This window comes from Muntiacus reevesi, chromosome 5 (assembly GCF_963930625.1).
Source record: "Muntiacus reevesi chromosome 5, mMunRee1.1, whole genome shotgun sequence".
NCBI lineage: Eukaryota > Metazoa > Chordata > Mammalia > Artiodactyla > Cervidae > Muntiacus > Muntiacus reevesi.
Genome location: NC_089253.1, coordinates 42148759 through 42170350, shown reverse-complemented (window position 1 = coordinate 42170350; position 21592 = coordinate 42148759). Strand labels below are relative to the sequence as shown.

At 57.6% G+C, this 21592-nt stretch overlaps 3 protein-coding genes and 1 non-coding gene across 12 annotated transcripts; 3 read left to right on the top strand and 1 right to left on the bottom strand.

Annotated features, from left to right (window-relative positions):
• Positions 1–2754: 2754 nt before the first annotated feature.
• On the bottom strand, positions 2755–2836 carry TRNAS-GCU (transfer RNA serine (anticodon GCU)). Its single transcript has one exon. It is a non-coding gene; the product is annotated as a tRNA-Ser (tRNA).
• Positions 2837–3317: 481 nt separating this feature from the next.
• Positions 3318–5555, top strand: B4GAT1 (beta-1,4-glucuronyltransferase 1). Its single transcript, XM_065936566.1, has 2 exons — positions 3318–4466; positions 4691–5555. Exons 1-2 carry the CDS (start codon positions 3411–3413, stop codon positions 4880–4882), a joined length of 1248 nt encoding a protein of 415 aa, XP_065792638.1. The 5' UTR covers positions 3318–3410; the 3' UTR covers positions 4883–5555.
• Positions 5556–5841: 286 nt separating this feature from the next.
• On the top strand, positions 5842–12961 carry BRMS1 (BRMS1 transcriptional repressor and anoikis regulator). Of its 8 annotated transcripts, none has more exons than XM_065937799.1 (10): positions 5842–5961; positions 8723–8868; positions 8941–9031; positions 9190–9317; positions 9463–9542; positions 9618–9714; positions 10244–10336; positions 11517–11581; positions 11983–12022; positions 12421–12558. In XM_065937799.1, exons 2-10 carry the CDS (start codon positions 8730–8732, stop codon positions 12426–12428), a joined length of 741 nt encoding a protein of 246 aa, XP_065793871.1. In that variant the 5' UTR covers positions 5842–5961; positions 8723–8729; the 3' UTR covers positions 12429–12558. The 8 variants fall into 8 exon arrangements, with proteins under 8 accessions (XP_065793871.1, XP_065793869.1, XP_065793867.1 ...); XM_065937797.1 differs by having other exon boundaries at positions 5843–5938; positions 8661–8868; XM_065937795.1 differs by having other exon boundaries at positions 5847–6129.
• A 572-nt stretch (positions 12962–13533) lies between these two features.
• Positions 13534–19697, top strand: RIN1 (Ras and Rab interactor 1). 2 transcript variants are annotated; one of them, XM_065937791.1, is made up of 10 exons: positions 13537–14036; positions 14183–14363; positions 14460–14574; positions 14675–14747; positions 14893–14984; positions 15150–15896; positions 16183–16488; positions 16810–16941; positions 17070–17221; positions 18183–19697. In XM_065937791.1, the coding sequence occupies exons 1-10, from the start codon at positions 13951–13953 to the stop codon at positions 18666–18668; spliced, it is 2370 nt and encodes a 789-aa protein (XP_065793863.1). In that variant the 5' UTR covers positions 13537–13950; the 3' UTR covers positions 18669–19697. The 2 variants fall into 2 exon arrangements, with proteins under 2 accessions (XP_065793864.1, XP_065793863.1); XM_065937792.1 differs by lacking the exon at positions 16810–16941 and having other exon boundaries at positions 13534–14036.
• Positions 19698–21592: the final 1895 nt, after the last annotated feature.

Genomic DNA, 21592 nt, shown 5'->3' with positions numbered 1-21592 from the left:
TTAACTTATACGAAGAGTACATCATGGGGAATGCCAAACTGGATGGAGCACAAGCTGGAATCAAGATTGCTGGGAGAAATATCAATAATCTCAGATATGCAGATGACACCATCCTTACGGCAGAAAGGGAAGAGGAACTGAAGAACCTCTTGATGAAAGTGAGAGAGGAGAGTGAAAAAGTTCGTTTAAAACTCAGCATTCAAAAAAACGAAGATTATGGCATCTGGTCCCATCACTTCATGGCAAATGGATGGGGAAACAATGGAAAGAGTGACAGACTTTATTTTCTTGGGCTCCAAAATCACTGCAGATGGTGACTGCAGCCATGAAATTAAAAGAGGCTTGCTCTTTGGAAGAAAAGTTATGACCAACCTAGACAGCATATGAAAAAGCAGACATTACTTTGCCAACAAAGGTCCATCTAGTCTAAGCTAAGATTTTTCCAGGAGTCATGTATGGCTATGAGAGTTGGACTATAAAGAAAGCTAAGCGCCGAAGAATTGATGCTTTTGAACTGTGGTGTTGGAGAAGATTCTTGAGAGTCCCTTGGACTGCAAGGAGATCAAACCAGCCAATCCTAAAGGAAATCAGTCCTGAATATTCATTGGAAGGACTGAGGCTGAAGCTGAAACTCCAATACTTTGGCCACCTGATGTGAAGAACTGACTCACTGGAAAAGACCATGATGCTGGGAAGGATTGAAGGCAGGAGAAGGGAACCACAGAGAATGAGATGGTTGGATGGCATCAACAATTCGATGGACATGAGTTTGAGCAAGCTCCAGGAATTGTGATGACAGGGAAGCCTGGCATGCTGTAGTCCATGGGGTCGCAAAGAGTCAACATGGTTGAGGAACTGAACTGAAGGTGGTTCAACATACAAAAATCAATCACTGTAATACATGACACTAATGAAATGAAAGGTCATGATCATCTCAATTGATGCAGAAAAAGCATCTGACAAAACCCATTATCCTTTCAAGACAGAAATACTCAACAAACAAGGCATAAATACAAACTTCCTCAATCTGAAAAAGTGTTTATGAAAAATTCACAACCAATGTCATGCTTAACTGTGAAAGAGTGAAGTCTCCCTGAGATCAGGAAAAAGACAAGAATGCCTACTTTTCACTATTTCATCTCTTCAACTTTGTACTGGAAGTTCTAGCCAGAGCAACTTGGCAAGAAAGAGAAATAAAAGGCATCCGAATTGAGAAGGAAGTAAAACTACCTGCAATCACAAATGATATACATACATACAGAAAATCCTAAAGAATACACACACACACACACACACACACACAATTAAGAGTAAATAAACAAATTTAGCAAAGTTGCAGGACTCAAGGACAATACACAAAATTCAGTTTATTTTTATACATACAATTTTTTAATTTTCCTTACTTAAAAAAATTTTTAATTGGCAGATAATTCATTTACAATATTGTGTTGGTTTCTGCCAGACATCAACATGAATCAGCCATAGGTACACATACGTCCCTCTGAGCTTCCCTCCCACCCCACCCCACCCCATCCCACCCCACCCCTCTAGGTTGCCACAGAGTACCTGATTTGAGCTCCCTGCTCAGACAGCAAATTTCCACTAGCCATCTATTTTACATATGGTAATTTATGTTTCCATGCTATTCTCTCAGTTTGCCCCACCCTTTCCTTCCCACACTGCATCAAGTCTGCTCTCTATGCCTGGGTCTTCACTGTGTGTGTTTATGTGGTCAGTGCTCATGTCTGACTGTTTTGACCGTTTGAACTGTAGCCCTCTGCCATGGGATTTTCCAGACAAGAATACTGGAGTGGGTTTCCATTTCATTCTCCAGGGTATACATACAATTTGGACATAAATTTTGATGCCTAGGTTTGATGTTTGGTTTATTTTATCCCCCACCCCCACCCCACATCAAGCAATTCTCTGACACCAGCTAAGTGTCCTATGCAACTCAATTCTGACACTACCTACCAGGAGACAGCTTCAGATTCCACAAGCTGGGGCCGAAAAACAAAGGTCTCCTGCTCCTGATCACTTCCTAACTCAACAACCTTGGTTCCCTACTGCCTGTGGAGCAGCAGGAAAACACCTTAAACCGACATTACAGGCCCTCCCTGGGACGACCCAAAGCTCCTTCCAAAGATTCACAGCGCTGGAACAGATTACCTATGAAAGTAATTGCCCTTCTGCACAGCCTCTCCTCCTCCTATAGAGTCCATGGGTCAATCATTCCGGAAACACTTATTAGGCGCCTTCTGTGTACACTGACTGGTGTTAAGTAGTCGTGTGTTAGTGTAGTTGTGTATGTGAGGGAGGGCAGCAGGTGTGTGGATACATGCAAGTGCTAGAGGAAGGGGAATCAGTGCGATGAATAATTTAATAATTTAAATGATCTAACACTACCTCCTTGCCTCCAGTTCCACTACTTTAGACAGACCAGCTCCTCCAGGGGGGTCTTCTCTAGTTCTTGGACCCCAATTTGCATTGATCAGAATTCTGGCTCTGGTTTTTTGCTGTCACCAAACCGTTGGCCCTCTTTCTATGGAGAAGGAAAAGTACAGCTCCGTCTTCTTCCCACCGGCTCCACATACTTGGGAGTACGAACCTGCCGGAGCTGCACGTTGAACAAACACAGAAAGGAGACCCGGCCTGTACTGAATTGTGCCGCATCCCCAGTTCAGTTCTCTTCAACCCACCACCCCAGATACCAGGATGTGAAAATTAATAATCACCTCCAGCGTAAAACACGAACGACGAGGATGGGATTCGAACCCACGCGTGCAAAGCACAATGGATTAGCAGTCCATCGCCTTAACCACTCGGCCACCTCGTCCCACGTAGAGCACATTCTTCCACATGCCCTTATCTCTCATCCTGGCCTGTTCCGGGACCCCTACAGTTGTTCCTCAATACAGACCTGATAAAACTTAGAGGGAGAGGCGGCGGACAGAGAGGGGCTTTTTTGTTCCTTTCCGCCGGCCGCCGCCAGGAACCCGCGCCATCCTTCACCATTCTGCAGTCAAGTTCGGTCACAGTTTCTGCTCCCTGATTCTGGGGCGAGAGAACCGAGGTCTCAAGACGCACTTAGTCCAGGAGGTCGCGAACTGACTCAGAGGAGGGGGTGCAGGTCCCCCGGAACACAGCAGGCGCGGTGGCGGTCAGTTTCCAGCGTTTGCAAAGCGCGCGGCGAGGACTGAGGCTGCAGTAATTCCTCCCGGGGAGCAGGGGGCGAGCTGGCTCGCCCGAGGCCAGCACGGGCGGCCGGGTGGGCGGGGCTGCGCGAGGGGCTCGGCTCGCCTCGGCTCGCTTCGGCCGCGCTCGGCAGGCTGCGGTAAATCCGGGCTTGCAGAGGCTGGCAGAGGCTGCGGCCCGGTGGTCCCTGCTGCGCGCCCCGAACCCTGAGAGCCATGCAGATGTCCTACGCCATCCGATGTGCCTTCTACCAGCTGCTGCTGGCCGCGCTCATGCTGGTGGCTATGCTGCAGCTGCTCTATTTGTCGCTGCTGTCCGGGCTACATGGGCAAGAGGAGCAAGACCAATATTTCGAGTTCTTTCCCCCGTCCCCGCGGTCGGTGGACCAAGTCAAGGCGCAGCTCCGCACCGCGCTGGCCTCTGGAGGCGTCCTGGACGCCAGCGGCGACTACCGCGTCTACAGGGGCCTACTGAAGACCACCATGGACCCCAACGATGTGATCCTGGCCACTCACGCCAGTGTGGACAACCTGCTGCACCTGTCGGGCCTGTTGGAGCGCTGGGAGGGCCCTCTGTCGGTGTCGGTGTTCGCCGCCACCAAGGAGGAGGCGCAGCTGGCCACGGTGCTGACCTACGCGCTGAGCAGCCACTGCCCTGATATGCGTGCCAGGGTCGCCATGCACCTTGTGTGCCCCTCACGCTACGAGGCCGCCGTTCCCGACCCCCGGGAGCCAGGGGAGTTTGCCCTGTTGCGTTCCTGCCAGGAGGTCTTTGACAAGCTGGCCAGGGTGGCTCAGCCCGGGGTCAATTACGCGCTGGGCACCAACGTCTCCTACCCCAATAACCTGCTGAGGAATCTGGCTCGTGAGGGGGCCAACTATGCCCTAGTAATCGACGTGGACATGGTGCCCAGCGAGGGGCTGTGGAGAAGCCTGCGGGAAATGTTGGATCAGAGCAAGCAGTGGGCGGGCACAGCGCTGGTGGTGCCTGCCTTTGAGATCCGTCGAGCCCGCCGCATGCCCATGAACAAAAACGAGCTGCTGCAGCTCTACCAGGTGGGCGAGGTGCGGCCCTTCTATTATGGGCTCTGCACCCCCTGCCAGGCGCCCACCAACTACTCCCGCTGGGTCAACCTGCCAGAAGAGACCTTGCTGAGGCCTGCCTACGTGGTGCCCTGGCAAGACCCCTGGGAGCCATTCTACGTGGCTGGAGGCAAGGTGCCCACCTTCGACGAGCGCTTTCGGCAGTATGGCTTCAATCGTATCAGCCAGGTGCTCTTAAGGGAGAGGGAAGGGGAAATGGGGCAGGAGGGATGGGGGCATCAGGGAGGTCTGGATGGAAAAGAGTCAGTGAGGCAGGAGGAATCATAGTTCAGGAAGTGGTTGACTGTTTGGAAGATCCATGGTACCTCCAGAGGACTAGGAATGCAGGAGCGAGCAGGGATGTCAGTCTCTGCTCTAGGAACGTCATCACACTTCTGTCTCTCTCTCCACAGGCCTGTGAGCTGCACGTGGCAGGATTCGATTTCGAGGTGCTGAATGAAGGTTTCCTGGTTCATAAGGGCTTCAAAGAAGTTTTGAAATTCCATCCCCAAAAGGAGGCTGAAAATCAGCACAATAAGATCCTTTACCGTCAGTTCAAACAGGAGTTGAAGGCCAAGTACCCTGACTCCCCGCGTCACTGCTGAGTCCTTCCCCACCTAGTCTGAGAAGTCTCAGACCCCTCCCTCCTTAGGCCGCCCCTCAGGCCTGACTGGGGTAAGAAATGTCACTCCACTTTACAGTGGTGGCAGTGGTGTCTGAACACTGGACTTGAATATGGGGTGCTGGGGTCAAGTCCTAGCTTAACCACTAACTAGTTGTGTGGCCTTGAGCAAATCCCGTTCTCTCCCTGAGCTTCAGTTACCCCGTCTGTAAAAGGGAGGTGAGAAATACCTACCTCACAGAACTGTTGGGAGGCTCAGAGGAGATGCTATATGTGAAAACACTCTGTAAGCTTCGTACAAATGTGAAGTATTATTAATATTATTACAGTATTATTATTGTTGTTATTATTGTTATTATTAACAATCTTGGGTGGGTGGGCAGTAGGAGAGCAAAAATGTATGAATGGGGCAGAGCTGAGAAGTCAGTACTTAACAAAAGGGGCGTTTTGGAAAGAAATCAGATGAAGGCGTTGAATTTAATTCTTAGGTTTTCGGCAGCTTCCTGGTAGTCTAGGCCTCCGCCCCGGGAACTCTGAAGAAGGGAAAGGTCTGGTAGGTTCTGTGTGTTAATAGTCTGAGATTTGTACCCTTGAATAGGCTGGGCTGGGTCATTTGCCTACCGAATACAATGTGTAAATAAATGTGTTGACACTTATAGTTGGCTTCATTACTCTCCTGAACCGGGCGGGGATGGGAGAACAGGTCGCAGGTTCTCCCCTTTTCAAGCCGGGGGAGGTGGCTGCCGACCGTGGCGCGCGGGCTTCATGGCAAAGAACGCACGAGGGCCTTTCCTGCCTGTCCAGAGCCTGTGTAAATTTCGATCGGTTGCTATGGAAACCGGCCCGCGGTATCCCAGCATGCCTCACCCCCAGCTGCCCAATTGTGAGAGTTCCGATAGGCGCCTCCTGATGACGCATGCGGAAGCGCGGCCAGGCCCCCGCCCCAGGAGGAGAAAGACCGGCCCAGCGCTTCCGGGAGCCGGCGACGGAGCGCAGTGTCCGCATCCTCCGGCACCTCTCAGGGAGTTTTGGACGTGAGGTCAGAGGCCCCACTCCCCGCGGGTGCGTAACGCCAACCCTGGCGCCTGGTTTGCCCTCTCCGGTCAGTCGGTCGGAGCCGGCCCAATCTCCAGGGCCGAAGCGGAGACTTAACCGGCCGGACGCGTGCGGGGACCGCGGGACCAGAGCTGGCAGCGGAAGAGCCAGTGATTCTCCCGCCCGCGCCTGCACGTACGGAGATGGAACTGGGCGGGAAGCTCTCGGTGCGCCGTGGAGGGGCTGGGTTGGCTTCTTCGAGACTGGGGCAGAATCTTCTTTCTTAGGAGGCCTGCCCTCGACTTGCTCACTTTCTGAAGGATAAATTGCAATGTGCACAGTGCCTTACAATTTGCTTTGCCATTCACCGCTTGCAGCCTTTACAACACTGAGAGTGGCAATGGTTATTCTCTTTTTATACCCAGGGTAAGCAGTAGACTCAGAGACTGCTGGAGAGACTTTTCCCCAACCCCTCACCCGTTCTGGCCCAGAAAGATAGGCCTTACTAGTGAAGAAGAACTGCAGAGTTTGGAAATTGAGGCAGGATGGGAAAGAGGCTGGTTTGGTGAACCGAGGCTTTCAGGCCAGGTTGAGATCATTTGGGAAATCATTGAGAGATGTTTTGAAACTTTGAAAGTGTTAGTCACTCAGTCATATCTGACTCTTTGCCACCCCATGAACTGTAGCCCGCCAGGGTTCTCTGTCCATGGAACTCTCCAGACAAGAATACTGGAGTGGGTAGCCATTCACTTCTCCAGGGATCTTCCCCACCCAGGGATCAAACCCAGGTCTCCTGCCTTGCAGGCACATTCTTTACCGTCTGAGTCACCAGGGAAGCCCACTTTGAAACTTAGGCCAATTAGTTTATTCGATGTTTGGTACCTTTGCAGAAGCCAGGGGCTACCGAAAAGTAAAAGCCAATCCCTGCCCTACAAAAGTTTTTGTTTAACTTTGTGTTTGCAAATCCTCCAGTCATCAAATGAGTTGGGTGAATAAAGCACATGTGCAGCCCTGCCCTGGTGAGGTTTACAAGCTGGTTGGAGAGACAGACATGAGAATGGGCAAGTAGACACATAAATAAGTCAGGAAGGGTGACTGCACAGAGCTAAAGGACTACAGAGAAGCCCAGAGAAGGTATCAGTGAAGCAGAAACCCCCAGTAGACACAGAGATGATCTGTTGAGAAGACTGTTTATTCTTCCTCTTGGGTGATCTTTTGGCCGCACTTGGCACTGTCACTTCTTCATTCTGAAATTCTCTCTCCCCAACTTTGAGTTTTTCCTTCTCTATCTCTTGCTAGTTTTCTTCTTTTTTGGAGGGGTCTCATCATCTGCCCCTTCGGTGACCCTGGAGTTCCATCATGAGCCCCTTCTCACTCCACACATTCTGCCTTGCTGGTTGCACTCTCTCCCAAGGTCTGAAGAACTCACTATATGTGATGACCAGATCTCTACAGCCCAGATTTCTCTCTGAGGCTTAGACCCACATGCCCCCAATCCTGCCCTTTGTCTCTCCTTTCAGGGTCTTTGCTCATGCCACTCACTCTCCTTAGAATGCTTTCTCTTCCTCAACCAGCTCAGCTCATGGGTCTGGCCCATCTTCCTCTACAAGCCCTCACTGCTGCAGCAAGCTCCAGGTTTCAGTTAGCTGCCTCTCCCATATGCCCTTGGTCTTAACTCTTCTGCTTCCTGGCCTCTCTGTCCCAGGAACTTGTAAACTCCTTGAGATCAGAGACTCTGTCTGCCACACTTGAGCCAAGCTCCTACCATCGTGTCTGATGGTACCTAGCATATATTAGGTTTTTCAATAAAGATTAAATCGGTGAGTAAAAGAATGCTTAACAGTGTTCTTTGTTACTGAGGAGTCAAGATAGGCACTGAAAAATATTGGCATTGGGCACAAGGAGGTCATCTGTTACTACCCTTGATCTTAGCCAAAAGGCTGAGAAGCAATAAGGAGGTCATCTGTTAACTACAGGAGCAGTTTCAACTGAGAGCAGTGCTACAGAAACAGATTGGAACAAGTGGAAGGTGAAAGAGTAGGAAGGGCAAGTGTTCACGAGACGTTGAAAAGATGGGAAGTGGGTAATTGAGTGGAGTAGGATAAAGTTTTGTGTTTCTGCTTTTTCTGTATGTTGAGAAATACCTAAGCATGTCTAAAGTTTCCTAAGAGCTGCCAAGAGGGAAAATTGAGCATGCAGAAGAGAGTGGAGAACTGATGACATGGGGTCTTAGAGGAAGCAGAAGGAGATAGGATTTGAGCATAGCGAGAGGACCCAAGCATTGTAGAGTGGAAAGAGAAGTGGAGGGCTTTATAGGCAGAAGGAACAGCACAGTGGGCAGCAGGGGCTGGGGAGGAAGTGTGTGGTGTGTTTGAGAACTGGCCATTAGATGTGGGTGAAGGAGCTGGACAGTGATTCAAGTCCAGTCTGTGCACGGCCTTGAAAGCCTGGGTCAGAAGTTTGGGCCCAGTCCTGTAGGCAGTGGGGAGCCCATCTTGGCCTTTCCCATCTTACGGATCATCACATTGGCCAGTATTACAGAGATTGAGATCACCAACAATGTCCAAGGGGATGGGCATTTCTGTGGCTCCTAGATTTCCGGGAAACGTGTAGACGACTCCATTTGTACCTGCCCCACCCCGTGTGTCCCCGGGGCCCAGCGAGTCCAGTCCAGTCCCTCCTCTGATTGTCTCCGTCCTCAGTGAAGCTTGGTTTGTCTCCCCAAGTGACCACTTTGCCACTCGGAGCTGGGGGCAGGGGCAAGTGACGGCTACACTGCTACTCTCAGCGCCCAGATGCCTGTCCAGCCTCCAAGCAAGGACACAGAGGAAATGGAAGCAGAGGGTGACTCAGCCGCCGAGATGAATGGGGAGGAGGAGGAGAGCGAGGAGGAACGGAGCGGCAGCCAGACCGAGTCCGAAGAGGAGAGCTCAGGTGAGCCCCACACACCCTCGAGCACCCTGCCCGTGCCCCCCTCAGCCGGCCCTGACTGGCCTCTTGTCCCAGAGATGGACGAGGAGGACTACGAGCGGCGCCGCAGCGAGTGCGTCAGTGAGATGATGGACCTGGAGAAGCAGTTCTCGGAGCTGAAGGAGAAGTGAGCGAGGGGCCCGGGGCCAGGCTTGCAGGAGGCAGCGGCGGGCCTGGCGCTAGCCAGGGCTGGCTGGGGCTGGCGTGAGCGAGGGCCTGACCCGGGGCGCTGGGCACGTGTTCGACGGATGGGCACACAGGCGCACGCTGCCTTTCGCCTCCCAGGTTGTTCAGGGAAAGACTGAGTCAGCTGCGGGTGCGGCTGGAGGAAGTGGGAGCTGAGAGGGCGCCCGAATACACGGAGCCCTTGGGGGGGCTGCAGCGGAGCCTCAAGATTCGCATTCAGGTGGCAGGTCTGTGGCCCGTCCCGTGCCCCGCCCCTCTGCGAGAACCCACGGCTCCCTGTCCCCTTCCGCTCACCCTTGCCCTGGCTCGCCCGCCTTTGTGGGCAGCCAGGGCCCTGGCCAAGCTGGGCCACCCATCGCCCTCCCTCCGTAGGGATTTACAAGGGCTTCTGTCTGGACGTGATCAGGAACAAGTATGAGTGTGAACTGCAGGGAGCCAGGCAGCACCTGGAGGTGAATGTGGGTGCGCTGGGTGGGGAGGAGGTGGCTGCCCCGCCCCGCCCAGCTGAGCCACGGCGCCTCTTGCAGAGTGAGAAGCTGCTGCTCTATGACACGCTGCAGGGCGAGCTGCAGGAGCGGATCCAGAGGCTGGAGGAGGACCGCCAGAGCCTGGACATCAGCTCTGGTGAGGCCAGTGGCCGGCTGGCGCCCCTGCCTGGCCCTGTTTTCAGTGCCCGTTCCCCATCTAGGCCTCAGTTTCCCCGCCTGCTCAGGGGTGCTTGTAAGAGGACCTGCTCCGCGGTCACCACGGGGACTGACGGAAAGCAGATGGGGAAGGGCCTGGCCCAGTGCCTGGCGCACAGTGGCGGCTCAGGGGTCCCCCGCCCATGTGCTCAGTTTCCCGAACGGAGGTATCATTCTGACACACATGCACCTGCCATGGCCACCGTGTCCGTTCACACAGGGCACTGGGGAGGGAGGGGTTAGTGATCTTACACCCCTGTCCCTGAAACAGATGAAGAAGCTGAGGTTCACAGAAGTACAGTGACCTCTTTCCCAGGATTGAATTCGGCTTCCAAGCCCAGGCTTCTCTGCACTGCCCTGGGGAGGTTGATGGGGACAGGCTGGCCTGGCCCACATGAGGGATGCGGGCTACAGGGGTGGGGCGTCCTGGGAGGACAGCACCCTGATGCTGACTCTGCCCTGGGGCGCAGAGTGGTGGGATGACAAATTGCACGCCAGAGGCAGTTCGAAGACATGGGACTCCCTGCCGCCCAACAAGAGGAAGAAGGCGCCTCTCGTTTCCGGTATCCTTCCCCATACAGTGGCCTGAATTGGGCAGGAGGTCAGGGTGGAGGCACACAGGAGACAGAGGCAGACCAGACTCACTTAAGGTCATCTGGCCGCCTGTGGCCGTGTCCAGGCAGATCCAGCTGTTGAATTTTCTGCAGGGTCCTCCTGGGCGGTGTGGACCATGGGGAAACAGAAGCATTCATCCAGAGGTTTTCCCATGGTTTTCTGAGTGAGGCCTCCTCTGAGGCCCTTCTGGCTTTCTCACAGTGTCCTGGGCATATCCCAGGCTCTCCCACCCCTGTGCCTTTGCTGACTTTCCACTCTCCTCTTGGATGCCTTTACCTGTCTGCCTGTTCGGTTCCCATCAATTGTCACCTCCTCCGTGAAGCCTCTCCTGGTTTCCCCGACAAATGGCTGTGGCTTCCCTCTCCTCTGCACCCCTGTACCTGAACTGGGGCGCCTGCCTCCCTTCTGGACATAGTCATCTCTGCCACCCCCCAGGTGTGAGCCCCTCTTGTTCAGGGCCTGCTGTGCCGGCCTCCCCTCTTGCATAGCCCAGCACAGAGTTGAATTGAATTCTCGGGTATACACACCCCTCCATATTTCTGCCGCAGCCAGATTATCAGGAAATTGACCTCCTGGTGATGGGGATCAGGTTCAAACAGGGAGGGAAGAATCTGGACTGGAGAGACTTGAGCAGGGGTGGGAGGCGAGGGTGTGGAGACGTCAGGGGGACAGAGTGGCTGTTCCTCAGACGGGGGTGTGAGACCGATGGAGGGTGGTTTTTAGGACAGAAGAGATGAGAGTCCCTGTGTAGGTGGGAAAGGGGCCAGACGAGGGAGCAGGGGGGCAAGATCCCTGAGTGGGTGGCCTGGGCCTTGGCCTTCTGACCTTGAAGTCTGAGAGGAGGTGAGGAGGGAGCCAAGGGGTGGTAAGATTGGGTCTGGAAGCCCTCTGTGGACTGGGTGAGATTGAAATAGGCCACAGCCACGAACTCCACCCTGCTGAGAACCCATGAGCCACGAGGTCGGAGGTGCAGCCTGAGTGCTACCCCAGCTCAGCTCCCCACCCCGCCGTCCACGGCACCATCTCTTCTGAGTGCTGGCGCCCCTACCCCAACCCCCTGGGCCAGGGGCCCGGGCCCATCCCCTGCCCCTTCCACCAGGCTTCCTGCTTCCTTGACCCCCATCGCAGGCCCCTACATCGTGTACATGCTGCAGGAAATTGACATCCTGGAGGACTGGACGGCCATCAAAAAGGTGGGTGCAACGCTGCCTGCCACAGGGTGCGGGCTGGCAGTGTGGTGCCCCCTCCCCAACCAGACCGGCTTTGGTCTCTGTGTGGGCCTTCCCCTGGGGAGCTCTCTTGTCAGCCCCCGGCACCCACTGCCTTCAGCCCAGGTGCCCTGGCTTTGCTTGGCCTCCCAAACCTCCTTTTTTCCTCAGCCCCTTTCTTGTTCCCAGGCAGATTTTGATGGGCTGGGAGGATTTTGATGCCTGGGTCTCTGACAAGAGAGCATGTCCATCCTTTGCCTAGAAGGGGCCTTAAGCTCCCTTCAACCCCTATGTGCAGCCCCCCCATCCCAGAAAGGCTGCTGTGGAGGGGGGTCTTGCTAAGCTGCAGGCAACCTCTCAGTGGGCTTTTCTTCTTACCCACCCAGGCGAGGGCAGCTGTGTCCCCTCAGAAGAGAAAATCAGATGGTAAGAACCACCAAAGGTGTCCCGCCTTCCACCACCCCCTCCCCCAGGCCAGCCTCCCGGAAAGGCGCCTGGGGGGAGGTAGGGGCATATCAGATCAGTTAGGATGCTCTGGGTCTGAGGGTAGCTCTGGGTTCGAGGTCATGGTGGGAATTGGGGTGGGGTTGGGGCCAGGTCTGGTTAGGGAGGATGGAATGCTGAGCCTCTGTAGCTGGCCCGGGGGCCGGGAGAACCAGGGAGCCTGTTCGAAAGGGCTGTGGAGCTGCCCTGCCCTCCCGGCCTCACCCGCCCTGGGCCAGACTAAGGCCGCTCCTCTCAGTCCCCCGTATGAAGCGTCTCTCTTCCTCTTGGTTTGCCTTCCTCTCACCTGCAATGATTTTCCCCTTCCTGTGTACTCTCAGGACCTTGACCCTGCTCTTCACAGCCAGGGCAGCCCCTTGGAGCAGCTGGCACCAAACCCAGGACTTGAACTTTCCTGCTGCAGAAAGGCAGACCGGCAGGCCTCTCGGGGTCTGCCCAGCCAGCTCTCCAGTGCTGCTCCGGGGTCCTCTGCTCCAGCCATCACTGGCCTGGGCTCCTTTGCCCTCCCCGGGGCCTGAACAGGGAAGGCCTGGAGCTGCCCGAGGCCAGCCGGACGGTCTCCTCCTTCCCCAGCCAGCCCACCACCGCCCCCTCCCAAAGGTCGCCCTCCTTGGAGCCCTCCCTGATGAAGACGTGCCTGTCTTAAGCCAAAGCAACATCCTTTCTTCTGACCTTGGACCCTAGTCACTGAGTTGGGTCCCGCTTCACAGGAACTCTGAGCCAGAAATTATATTTGGGGGCCTGCATGTCCTGGCTGTTGCTGGAGGTGACAAGGCAGGCTCCTCTGGTCTTCCTTCTCGAGGAGGTTCCTGGTGTCTGCCTCCCACATTTCAGGGACTGGAATTAAAACCTTTCCTGGGACTCTGGCATGACCCACATGTGTCTAATTTACCTTGCAAGGGAATCGGGGCTCTCATGGAGAGTGCTTGAGACGGACAGTTTCTGCTGGGGGCCCTGCTATCCAGTGAGCAGAGCCTATCCCCTCTGACTTGGGGTATAGGCTGGGGAAGGGGGCATTCCCCCACACATGTGCTCCAGATGTGCGGGGCTGGGCCCTGGACTGCCTGGTGCTGGTGAACAAAGTCTGAAGCAACTTGTGGCACAGGCGAGCACGTGGCCTGGGTGCTCCGTGCCTAGAGACTGGATCATGTCTGCACCTGCCCCAGTCTCTTGGCAGATTGGCAAGGCGGGCTGGCAGAGCCTGTGTGCGTGGGAGGCAGCCAGCAGCAGCGCCATGTGCTGACGACCTCACAGCCAGACTCCCCCCTATTTAGCGCTGGCTGTCAGAACCACCCCCAGAACCTCCACTAAGGGAAGGGGTTAGTTTCCATGGAGACACAGCATCCTTTCTCCATGGCAACCTGAAATCCCCAAAACCAAGTTAAGCTCAGGCATGAGTCATCTGTAGCCAGTAGGGGGCACTCTCCCAAAAGGCTGACCTCAGGGCCAGGGACACATGAGCAGTTGACCACAAACTTGAAGGTGCCCCAAGGGCGAGGCCTGGAGAGACCTTGGCAGGCCCTGCTTAACTCCTTTCTGCCCACCTGTGCGGTTCAAGGAGTCTGGCAAGGCTGCAAGACACGCCATGTGGAGGTGGCAGCCCCGCAGGTGGAACCCTGGGCAGGCCACCTGCACGGAGCAGATCCCTGCCCCCAGAGGCTGGGCCCAGAGCAGAGGAAGCAGGCACTGCCCGGGCTGAGTGGACACACAAGAGTTAACTGGCGGGTGTGACAGGGCGAACCGCCCTCAGGAAGTGTTACTCACCACTGGGAATGTGAGTGCTCTCGCCTTGGGGGCTGGCTTCTCTGAGTCCCGAGAGAAACCGGGAGAAACCGGAGGAGCTCCCAGCCATGGAAACCCGCGGGGAGCCAGGAACAGGCCCTCTCGGAGCCCCCTACCCAGCCAGCTTCGCTTCTGGGCACCTGGAGAGAGAAAAGTTAGTGAAGTTGGAAGGGCAGCCCCGGTGGGGTGGTGTGGAAGGTGGGGAACCCGAGCTGGGTCTGTCCCAGGGCAAAGGAGGGGGAGACGGTTGGGCTAAACCCTGCTCAGGTCTGGTGCCCCCGCCTCCCCCCTCCCCGCCAGGCCAGCCCAGGCCCCACGGTACGATGTGCCTGGTGCCGGCGGGGTGCAGGCAGGTGGATCGCAGCGGCCGGGGCGCACCGTGAGCCTGCGGGAGCGCCTGCTGCTCACCCGGCCCGTGTGGCTGCAGCTGCGGGCCAACGAGGCTGCCGCGCTGCACGTGCTGAGGACTGAGCCCCCCGGGGTGAGTCTTTCCCCACCCCTGGGGTGGAGGCTGAGGGCAGGGGGGCGAGGGGCTGGACACAGAGGCCTCGAGCCTCCGACCCCTGTCCACTTGCAGACGTTCCTGGTACGGAAGTCTAACAGTCGCCAGTGCCAAGCTCTGTGCGTGCGGCTGCCCGAGGCCAGCGGCCCCTCCTTTGTCTCCAGCCACTGTATCCAGGAGACCGCTGGGGGTGAGAGGGACTGGCCTGGCCTGGCGGGAGGGGCTGGAAGCATCAGGTCGGGGCGCAGGGGGGTGCCCCCCAGAGAACAACCTCACTTCCCATCCTTCAGGTGTCTCCCTGGAGGGCTCAGAGCTCGTGTTCCTAGACCTGGTCCAGCTGATCTGTGCCTACTGCCACACCCGGTGAGCCTGCCTGCAGGGCGCCTGCTCTCCACAGGGCCCTGCTTCCCTTCCCGGGACGCTGTGTTCTCCTTGCCCATGGGCGCTCCCGGTGCCCGCCGCCCAGAGCTTTCCTCACTGCCCACTTTTTGCTCCCCTCTGGCCTCAGGGACATTCTTCTCCTCCCGCTTCAGCTCCCCAGAGCCATCCGCCAGGCAGCTACCCACAAGGAGCTGGAAGCCATCTCCCATCTGGGCATGGGTAAGGGCTCCCGGGCTACCCACTGCACAGATGGACAAGCTGAGGCCGAGAGGGAGAGGGAAGGCGACGGCACACAGCCTGAAGCCCGGGCCTTTCCCCCAGTTGGGTCCCCTCCCTGATCCCCTCCACCCCCACCCCAAGGCCCAACCTGTTTCTCTTTCCTAGAGTTCTGGAGCTCCTCCCTCAACACCAAGGCTCAGCCAGGCCCATCGGAAGGCCCCCCGCTGCCCCGGCTGAAGCCCCGGCCCCCACAAGAGCTGGACCAGGGCACCGGAGCTGCCTTATGTTTCTTCAACCCCTTGTTCCCCGGGGATCTGGGCCCCACCAAGCGGGAGAAATTCAAGAGGAGCTTCAAAGTGCGTGTGTCCACGGAGACCTCCAGCCCCCTGTCTCCCCCAGCAGTGCCACCTCCCCCCGTCCCGGTGTTGCCAGGAACAGCCCCCAACCAGACAGAAAGCTTGCCCCCTCGCCAGCTGCTACGGAGGGAGAGCTCGGTGGGATACCGTGTGCCAGGGGGCGCCGGCCCCAGCCTCCCACCGCTGCCCTCCCTCCAGGAGGTGGACTGCGCTTCCCCCAGCAGCTCAGAGGAGGAGGGGGTGCCGGGGTCCCAGGGGAGCCCAGTGACCTCACCCCACCTGGGCCACCAGCGGCGGCGGCGGCCCCTGCTTCGGTCCATGAGCGCTGCCTTCTGCTCCCTGCTAGCGCCTGAGCGGCAGGTGGGCCGGGCAGCTGCGGCGCTGACACAGGACAGACACACGGCCGTGGGACAGCTGGTGCAGGACCTGCTGACCCAGGTGCGTGCCGGCCCCGAACCCCGGGAGCTGCAGGCCGTCCGCGAGGCCCTGAGCCGGGCCCGAGCCATGCTGAGCGCGGACCTGGGCCCGGAGAAGCTGCTGCCACCAGACAGGCTAGGTGAGACTCCAGCCCGGGTCCGCCGGTGCAGCCCCGTCTCCAGAATTCAGCTCTTCCGCCTTCCGCTCTCTCTGCCTCTCCAGGGCCGGCCTGTCTCCCAGTCTGTTATTCCGTATACACCCCCCTCATCTCTGCACCATTCAAGCAACTGCTACCCGCCGCCTCTCTCCCAGTCACAAAGATTCCTCCTCTTATTCACCCCTCTCCCCTCCCGATCATGCCCTTCCTCCCCGGGACTCCCACCCCACCCCAGTTCTTCTGACCCCTGCCTGCCTCTCCCCCACAGAATGCGTCCTGGAGAAGTCGCTGCACCGCTCCGTGCTCAAGCCCCTGCGACCCATCCTGGTGGCCCGCCTGCGGCGCCGGCTTTCAGCCAACAGCTCCCTGGGCCGCCTGGCTGAAGGCCTCCGCCTGGCCCGGGCCCGGGGCGCCAGCGCCTTCGGGTCCCACTTAAGCCTGCCCTCCCCGGTAGAGATGGAGCTGGTGCGTCAGAAGCTGCTACAGCTACTTCGAGCCTACTCACCCAGTGCCCAGGTCAAGCGGCTCCTGCAGGCCTGCAAGCTGCTCTACACGGCCCTGAGGACCCAGGCGGGTATGCCCCCTCCCACCACCTCCCACCGGCCCCTGCCAAGTCAGAGGCAGGCCACCGGGCAGAGGCTCTAGGAATGGCACAGCAGGGAAAACAAAGAAAAAAAAAAAAAAAAAATATATATATATATATATATATATGGATGGGTCCAACCTTCCCATTTCACTGATGGTAAAACTGTGGCCCAGAAAGCAGAGCATCCACTCCCCACCCACTGCCCCTGGTTGCCATAGAGACCATGTTGCCTGGCAGGCAGAGGGAGGGTCGTTGTCTAAGATAAGTAGCAGATGATCCTGACCCTGTGGCCTCGTCCACCACCTACAGGGGAGGGCGCAGGGGCTGACGAGTTCCTGCCGTTGCTGAGCCTTGTCCTGGCCCACTGTGACCTTCCTGAGCTTCTGCTGGAGGCCGAGTACATGTCAGAGCTTCTAGAGCCTGCCCTGCTCACCGGAGAGGGTGAGGGACCCCACGGGCCCCCGCTTCTGTCTGGGTGGGGCTGGGGTGCCCTGACTGAGCAGGGAGGAGGCAGGGAGGAGCGGTGGCTTACACCGAGCCTGAGCCGCAGCCCTCCTCTCGTGTCCTAGGCGGTTACTACCTGACCAGCCTCTCGGCCAGCCTGGCCCTGCTGAGTGGCCTGACGGAGGCCCACGCCCTCCCCCTGAGCCCCTCGCAGGAGCTGCAGCGCTCACTCAGCCTCTGGGAGCAGCGCCGCCTGCCCGCCACCCACTGCTTCCAGGTAACGGGACTGGCCAGCCTCGGGGGGTGCCTGGCGTCATCTGGCACGGTCTCCTCCCTCGCCCAGTGAGACTCAGGAAAGACGTGGAAAGGGGAAGGGCAATCTTGCATCATCAGGCGACAGACAGCGCCCCATACGGAACACACGTCCGAGCCAGCCTTTCTGGATGGTGCATTCCACCAATGGACACGGCTCAGTGCTCTGGCGGCCCACAGGCTTCACAGAAATTGAAGTGGGATCATTATTATGCCCATTTTACAGATGAGGAAACTGAGACATGACGTGGGAAGGGAAAGGGACACAGGCAGGCTCAAACCCCAGATTCTGGCTTCCGGCTGCCACCTGAACTCAGGCTTCCAGCCCATGCCCCCTTCACCCTCACTCCCCGCCCCCGCCCCCCCACCCCCACCCCGGGCTCAGGCGAGGTGTCCTGAGAGCCAGAGAGTATCTCTGCCATTCACCTCCTTCCATCCAGTCAAGGGACCCTTCCTTCCTTAGCCTTGGCTAGGAGTCCAGATTTTGTAGCCAGATCCTGGGTCCAGATGTGGGCGTTTCTGCTTTCTGGCTGTGGGAGTTTGGGCCAGTTAGGTGTTCTCTTAGTGCCTCAGTTTTCTCGTCTGTAAAATGGGGTAATAGGACCTACATCCTGGGGTTGATCTTGGATGAAAGGGGTTAATTCAGAACAAGCGCTGGGGGCACAGGGTAAGCCTGACCTGAGTGGGATCGATAGGCTGTAGAGACCCGCTGGGCTGTCCTTCCAGCCCATGGCTCTGACCCGTGAGCCCAGGGACAGCCCTCTCATCCATGGAGCCCCCCTCAGAGCTCACCTGATTCAGAAAGCTTTGGCTGCTGGTTCTACCACTGGCTCTGTTCCAGCCACCCCTGTCACCGCAGAGCCTGGACTGCGACCTCGAGCCTTGCAGGCAGGACTGAGTTCTTGTTCTCGCTTCTCCCTGCATAGCACCTCCTCCGCGTAGCCTATCAGGACCCCAGCAGTGGCTGCACCTCTAAGACGCTGGCCGTGCCCCCAGGCGCCTCGATTGCCATGCTGAACAAGCTCTGTGCCACCAAGTTCCGGGTGACCCATCCTGATGCTTTTGGCCTCTTCCTGTACAAGGGGCAGGACTACCAGCGCCTGCCCCCCGGAGCCCCGGCTCACAGGCTCCCCACCGCTGGCTACCTCGTCTACCGCCGGGCAGAGCAGCCCGAGGCCCCGGGGGCCTCACCTGGGACTGCCACAGGGGATGGTAGTGGGGGGCCAGAGGCAGGGGACAGGGAGGAGGAGAAAGGGGGCCGGGGAGCTGGGGACACCGAGGCCAAAACCAGCCCCAGGGATGGCAGGGGAGAATCTGCGACAGTGGCTGAGGGGGCCGAGGGCCAGGCCAGGGGAGGCCCCGCTCAGCCAAGGGGGCCAGAGACGGGGGAGAGCCAGGCCGCAGAGGAGTAGCTGGGAGTAGACAGAAGGGCCGCGCGGGGCAGGAAGCTCGGAGCCTGCTGGGAAGGCCTTGCAGAGCGTCAGCCTCGCCAGCCCAGGCCGCAGCCCCCAGAGCCTCTCCCACTCCACTCCCGGTCTGCCGCCACCTCTGACCCTCCAGCACGCCGATCACACCTGCTGGCCACATCCAGGGCACTTGGGTGAAGCGCAAGGGGTCTGGGGGGGGGTCCCAGATGAAGGCCCTTGACCTCTCCTGCTCCCCCAGCTGGAGGCCAGGAAGCCCTCAGTGAGGAGTGTGTCCAGCAGGGGAGAAATCCAGCAGGGGCCCCACCTCTGGCGGCAGTGGGGAGGGGTGGGCGGGTTCAAGGCCCGGAAAGGCCCCACCAATTCCCAGGTGTCAGGAGGATTCAGAGAGGCAGCAAGGCCTCAGGGCTCAGTCCTGCCTACACCACCTGCAGAACAAGCACATCCGAAGCTCAGCGTCCTCGTCTGTAAAGTGGGGGTGCTCCTGCTGCGCTGCCGTCTCCCAGAAGCCTTCCACGGCTCAGAACAGATGGTTTTGTTGCAGAGCAGAGCACAACTAGAGGAAGGGGGAGAGAAAGAGGCTGAGTATTAGCAAAACCCCCAGCTTGCACATACACACGCTTCTCCAAGGGTCCATTCTCCACCCTCACCTAAGGGAGAGGTTCTCCAGGCAGCCCTGGGGGACACCTAGGGGGTCAAGCTCAGCCAAGGGAGCACCTCTGTTCCAGTCTTTCCCCAAGAGAAGAAGTCCTCCCAGGCATGCTGCTGTCCCAGGGGAAGTGGACAGGTGAGATAGCCTTCTGAAATGGTATGAGGACTCGGAAACTGTCTCTTCCCCACTGAAGTCTCTTGGACCTCACAAGAGGTTTTCAGGGAACAGGGCCTGATTTATTACATACCAAGGCTGGGGAAAGTGACTCCTAAGATGCCACACACCAGACCATTAGGCCAAACCAGGAAATCAGGTTCCAACTATGCCTTGTGTTCTAAGCCACCAATAAATTAATCCTCAAGGTCTAGGGCTTCTCCAATGGCTCAATGGTAAAGAATCTGCCTGCAGTGCAGGAGATGTAGGAGACGAGGGTTCGATCCCTGGATCCGGATGATCCCCTGAAGGAGGAAATGGCAGGAGACCCACTCCAGTATTTTTGCCTGGGATATCCCATGGACAGAGGAGCTTGGTGGGCTACAGTCCATAGGGTCGCAAAGAGTCAGACAGATGGAAGCGATTGAGCGGGAGGTCCGGGGAGGCAGCAAAGGAGCAAAGAAAATTCCGGAAACCACCACAGGAGGGCACACGTGGCCCAGGAAGCGGCTGAGAGGGCGCCCTGATCGAAGACTGCAGCTCCAGGGCTGCGGCGGTGCAGGTGGTCCTGGGGTTTGCAGTCTTGCAGCCGCCAAGCAACTAAGGGGCAGTGCAAGAGCCAAGCCTTCTGGCCCTCAGCTCTCTTGGGAGTCAGGTCTGGATGAGGCTGGCCTCCGGGGACCACTCCTTGGGAAGGAACTAGACCCAGTGGAAGGAGGACCCTAGCCAGTCTCTGAGGGGCTCGTTCGGACCCTGAGCACAAAGGGACACCGGCCCACATATCAGACATGACGGCTGCGAGGCAGAAATCACAGCCACTGGGATTTCAGACCCTCCAGACACAGCCCGGGTGCAGGACTCCCAAATTTCTCCCTAGGCCATCAGCAGCTCTCTGCCAACTTCCACCCCCTCCCACACACGCACACTGACAAGCTTCTCACTGGTGAGGGTCTCCCTTCACTCTTTGGTATCTCTTCCCCATCAGTCCCACACCCACCCGTGCCTTGTACAGTGCTGGGCGCTCCACAGGCGCTCAATAAATGTTGTCCACTGATTGGAGTTTGATAACTAAGAGCACAGGGCGGTGAGGTGGGAGGCTAAGGGCGGCTGGGTTCTGGGAACCGAACACAGGATGTCTCAATTTCAGTCCCAGAGGAAGGTCCTGGCATGATCCTAGGAGGTGTTCAGAGAGCCCCAGGGCCGGATGTAGAGCTGGTCTCATGGGAACTAGGACTGGCGGAGGCTTCTGGGCCCCTGTGAGGGGGGCCTCTGCAAGCCCCTCCCACCCCTCTCCAGGGCTCAGTCCTAATTCCTGGCCCTGGGAATCCAGCATGCCCCCAGCAGTTAGTGGCTCACTGAAGCATTGCCAGGCCTTGCTTGCTGCCTGAATCTCCCGGTTTATCTTCTCAAGAGATTCTGATGGTTCAGGGGTCCCGACCAGGTAAATCCGCATGACCAAGGGTCATCGGAAGGCTTGGGGCTCCAGGGCAGGGAACAATAGGTCAGTCTAGGATTGACCTCACTATCCCCGTTTTACAGATGAGGAAACTGAAGCTTGCTCAGGGGAAGTGACTCGTTACAGGGGAAAGGACTCAGACACCAGGTTCCGTGGATCTTCAGATTCTACAGTCCTCCCAGGGAGAAGGACTCGTGTACTCATCCACTCAGCAGTAACCCATTGTGTTGGAACCGGCTAAGCACCCACAGCCCCAGCTGGAGGGAGTCAGGTGTGATGTGGGCAGCCTAATGTGCACTTGGGTCTGTACTGCCCCCACTCCCACCCCTGCCACCTACCTGTCACCCTCTGGAAGAGGAAGTCAGGGCTCTGAGAGGGGCCACGCTGAGTCCAGCGGCCACTGCTGCAGGGCAGGGCTGACCCTGATGCTTGCATCTCTGGAGGAGCAGCTGTCATTTCCTCACTTGGAACTGTTGCACTTACCACCTCACAGTAGTTCTCTGAGTTTGTTTACCGTCTGTCTTCCTCACCGGAAGGCCAGAGCCAAGTCAGCCTTGTTCCCTGCTGAATCTTGGGGACCTCGAACAATGCCTGGCCGGGAACTGGCATTTGGTAAGTGTGTGCGGAATAGTTGATCCAGGAAGACTCAAC

Excerpts from the sequence above, each read along its gene's own strand:
- B4GAT1 (XM_065936566.1), top strand. The coding sequence starts at position 3,411 with ATGCAGATGTCCTACGCCATCCGATGTGCCTTCTACCAGCTGCTGCTG. Across the intron at positions 4,467-4,690 it reads GCTTCAATCGTATCAGCCAG|GCCTGTGAGCTGCACGTGGC; the intron begins GTGCTCTTAAGG and ends CTCTCTCCACAG.
- RIN1 (XM_065937791.1), top strand. The coding sequence starts at position 13,951 with ATGGAAACCCGCGGGGAGCCAGGAACAGGCCCTCTCGGAGCCCCCTAC. Across the intron at positions 16,489-16,809 it reads GGCCCTGAGGACCCAGGCGG|GGGAGGGCGCAGGGGCTGAC; the intron begins GTATGCCCCCTC and ends CACCACCTACAG. Across the intron at positions 16,942-17,069 it reads TGCCCTGCTCACCGGAGAGG|GCGGTTACTACCTGACCAGC; the intron begins GTGAGGGACCCC and ends CTCGTGTCCTAG.
- BRMS1 (XM_065937799.1), top strand. The coding sequence starts at position 8,730 with ATGCCTGTCCAGCCTCCAAGCAAGGACACAGAGGAAATGGAAGCAGAG. Across the intron at positions 8,869-8,940 it reads GTCCGAAGAGGAGAGCTCAG|AGATGGACGAGGAGGACTAC; the intron begins GTGAGCCCCACA and ends CTCTTGTCCCAG. Across the intron at positions 9,543-9,617 it reads GAGCCAGGCAGCACCTGGAG|AGTGAGAAGCTGCTGCTCTA; the intron begins GTGAATGTGGGT and ends CGCCTCTTGCAG.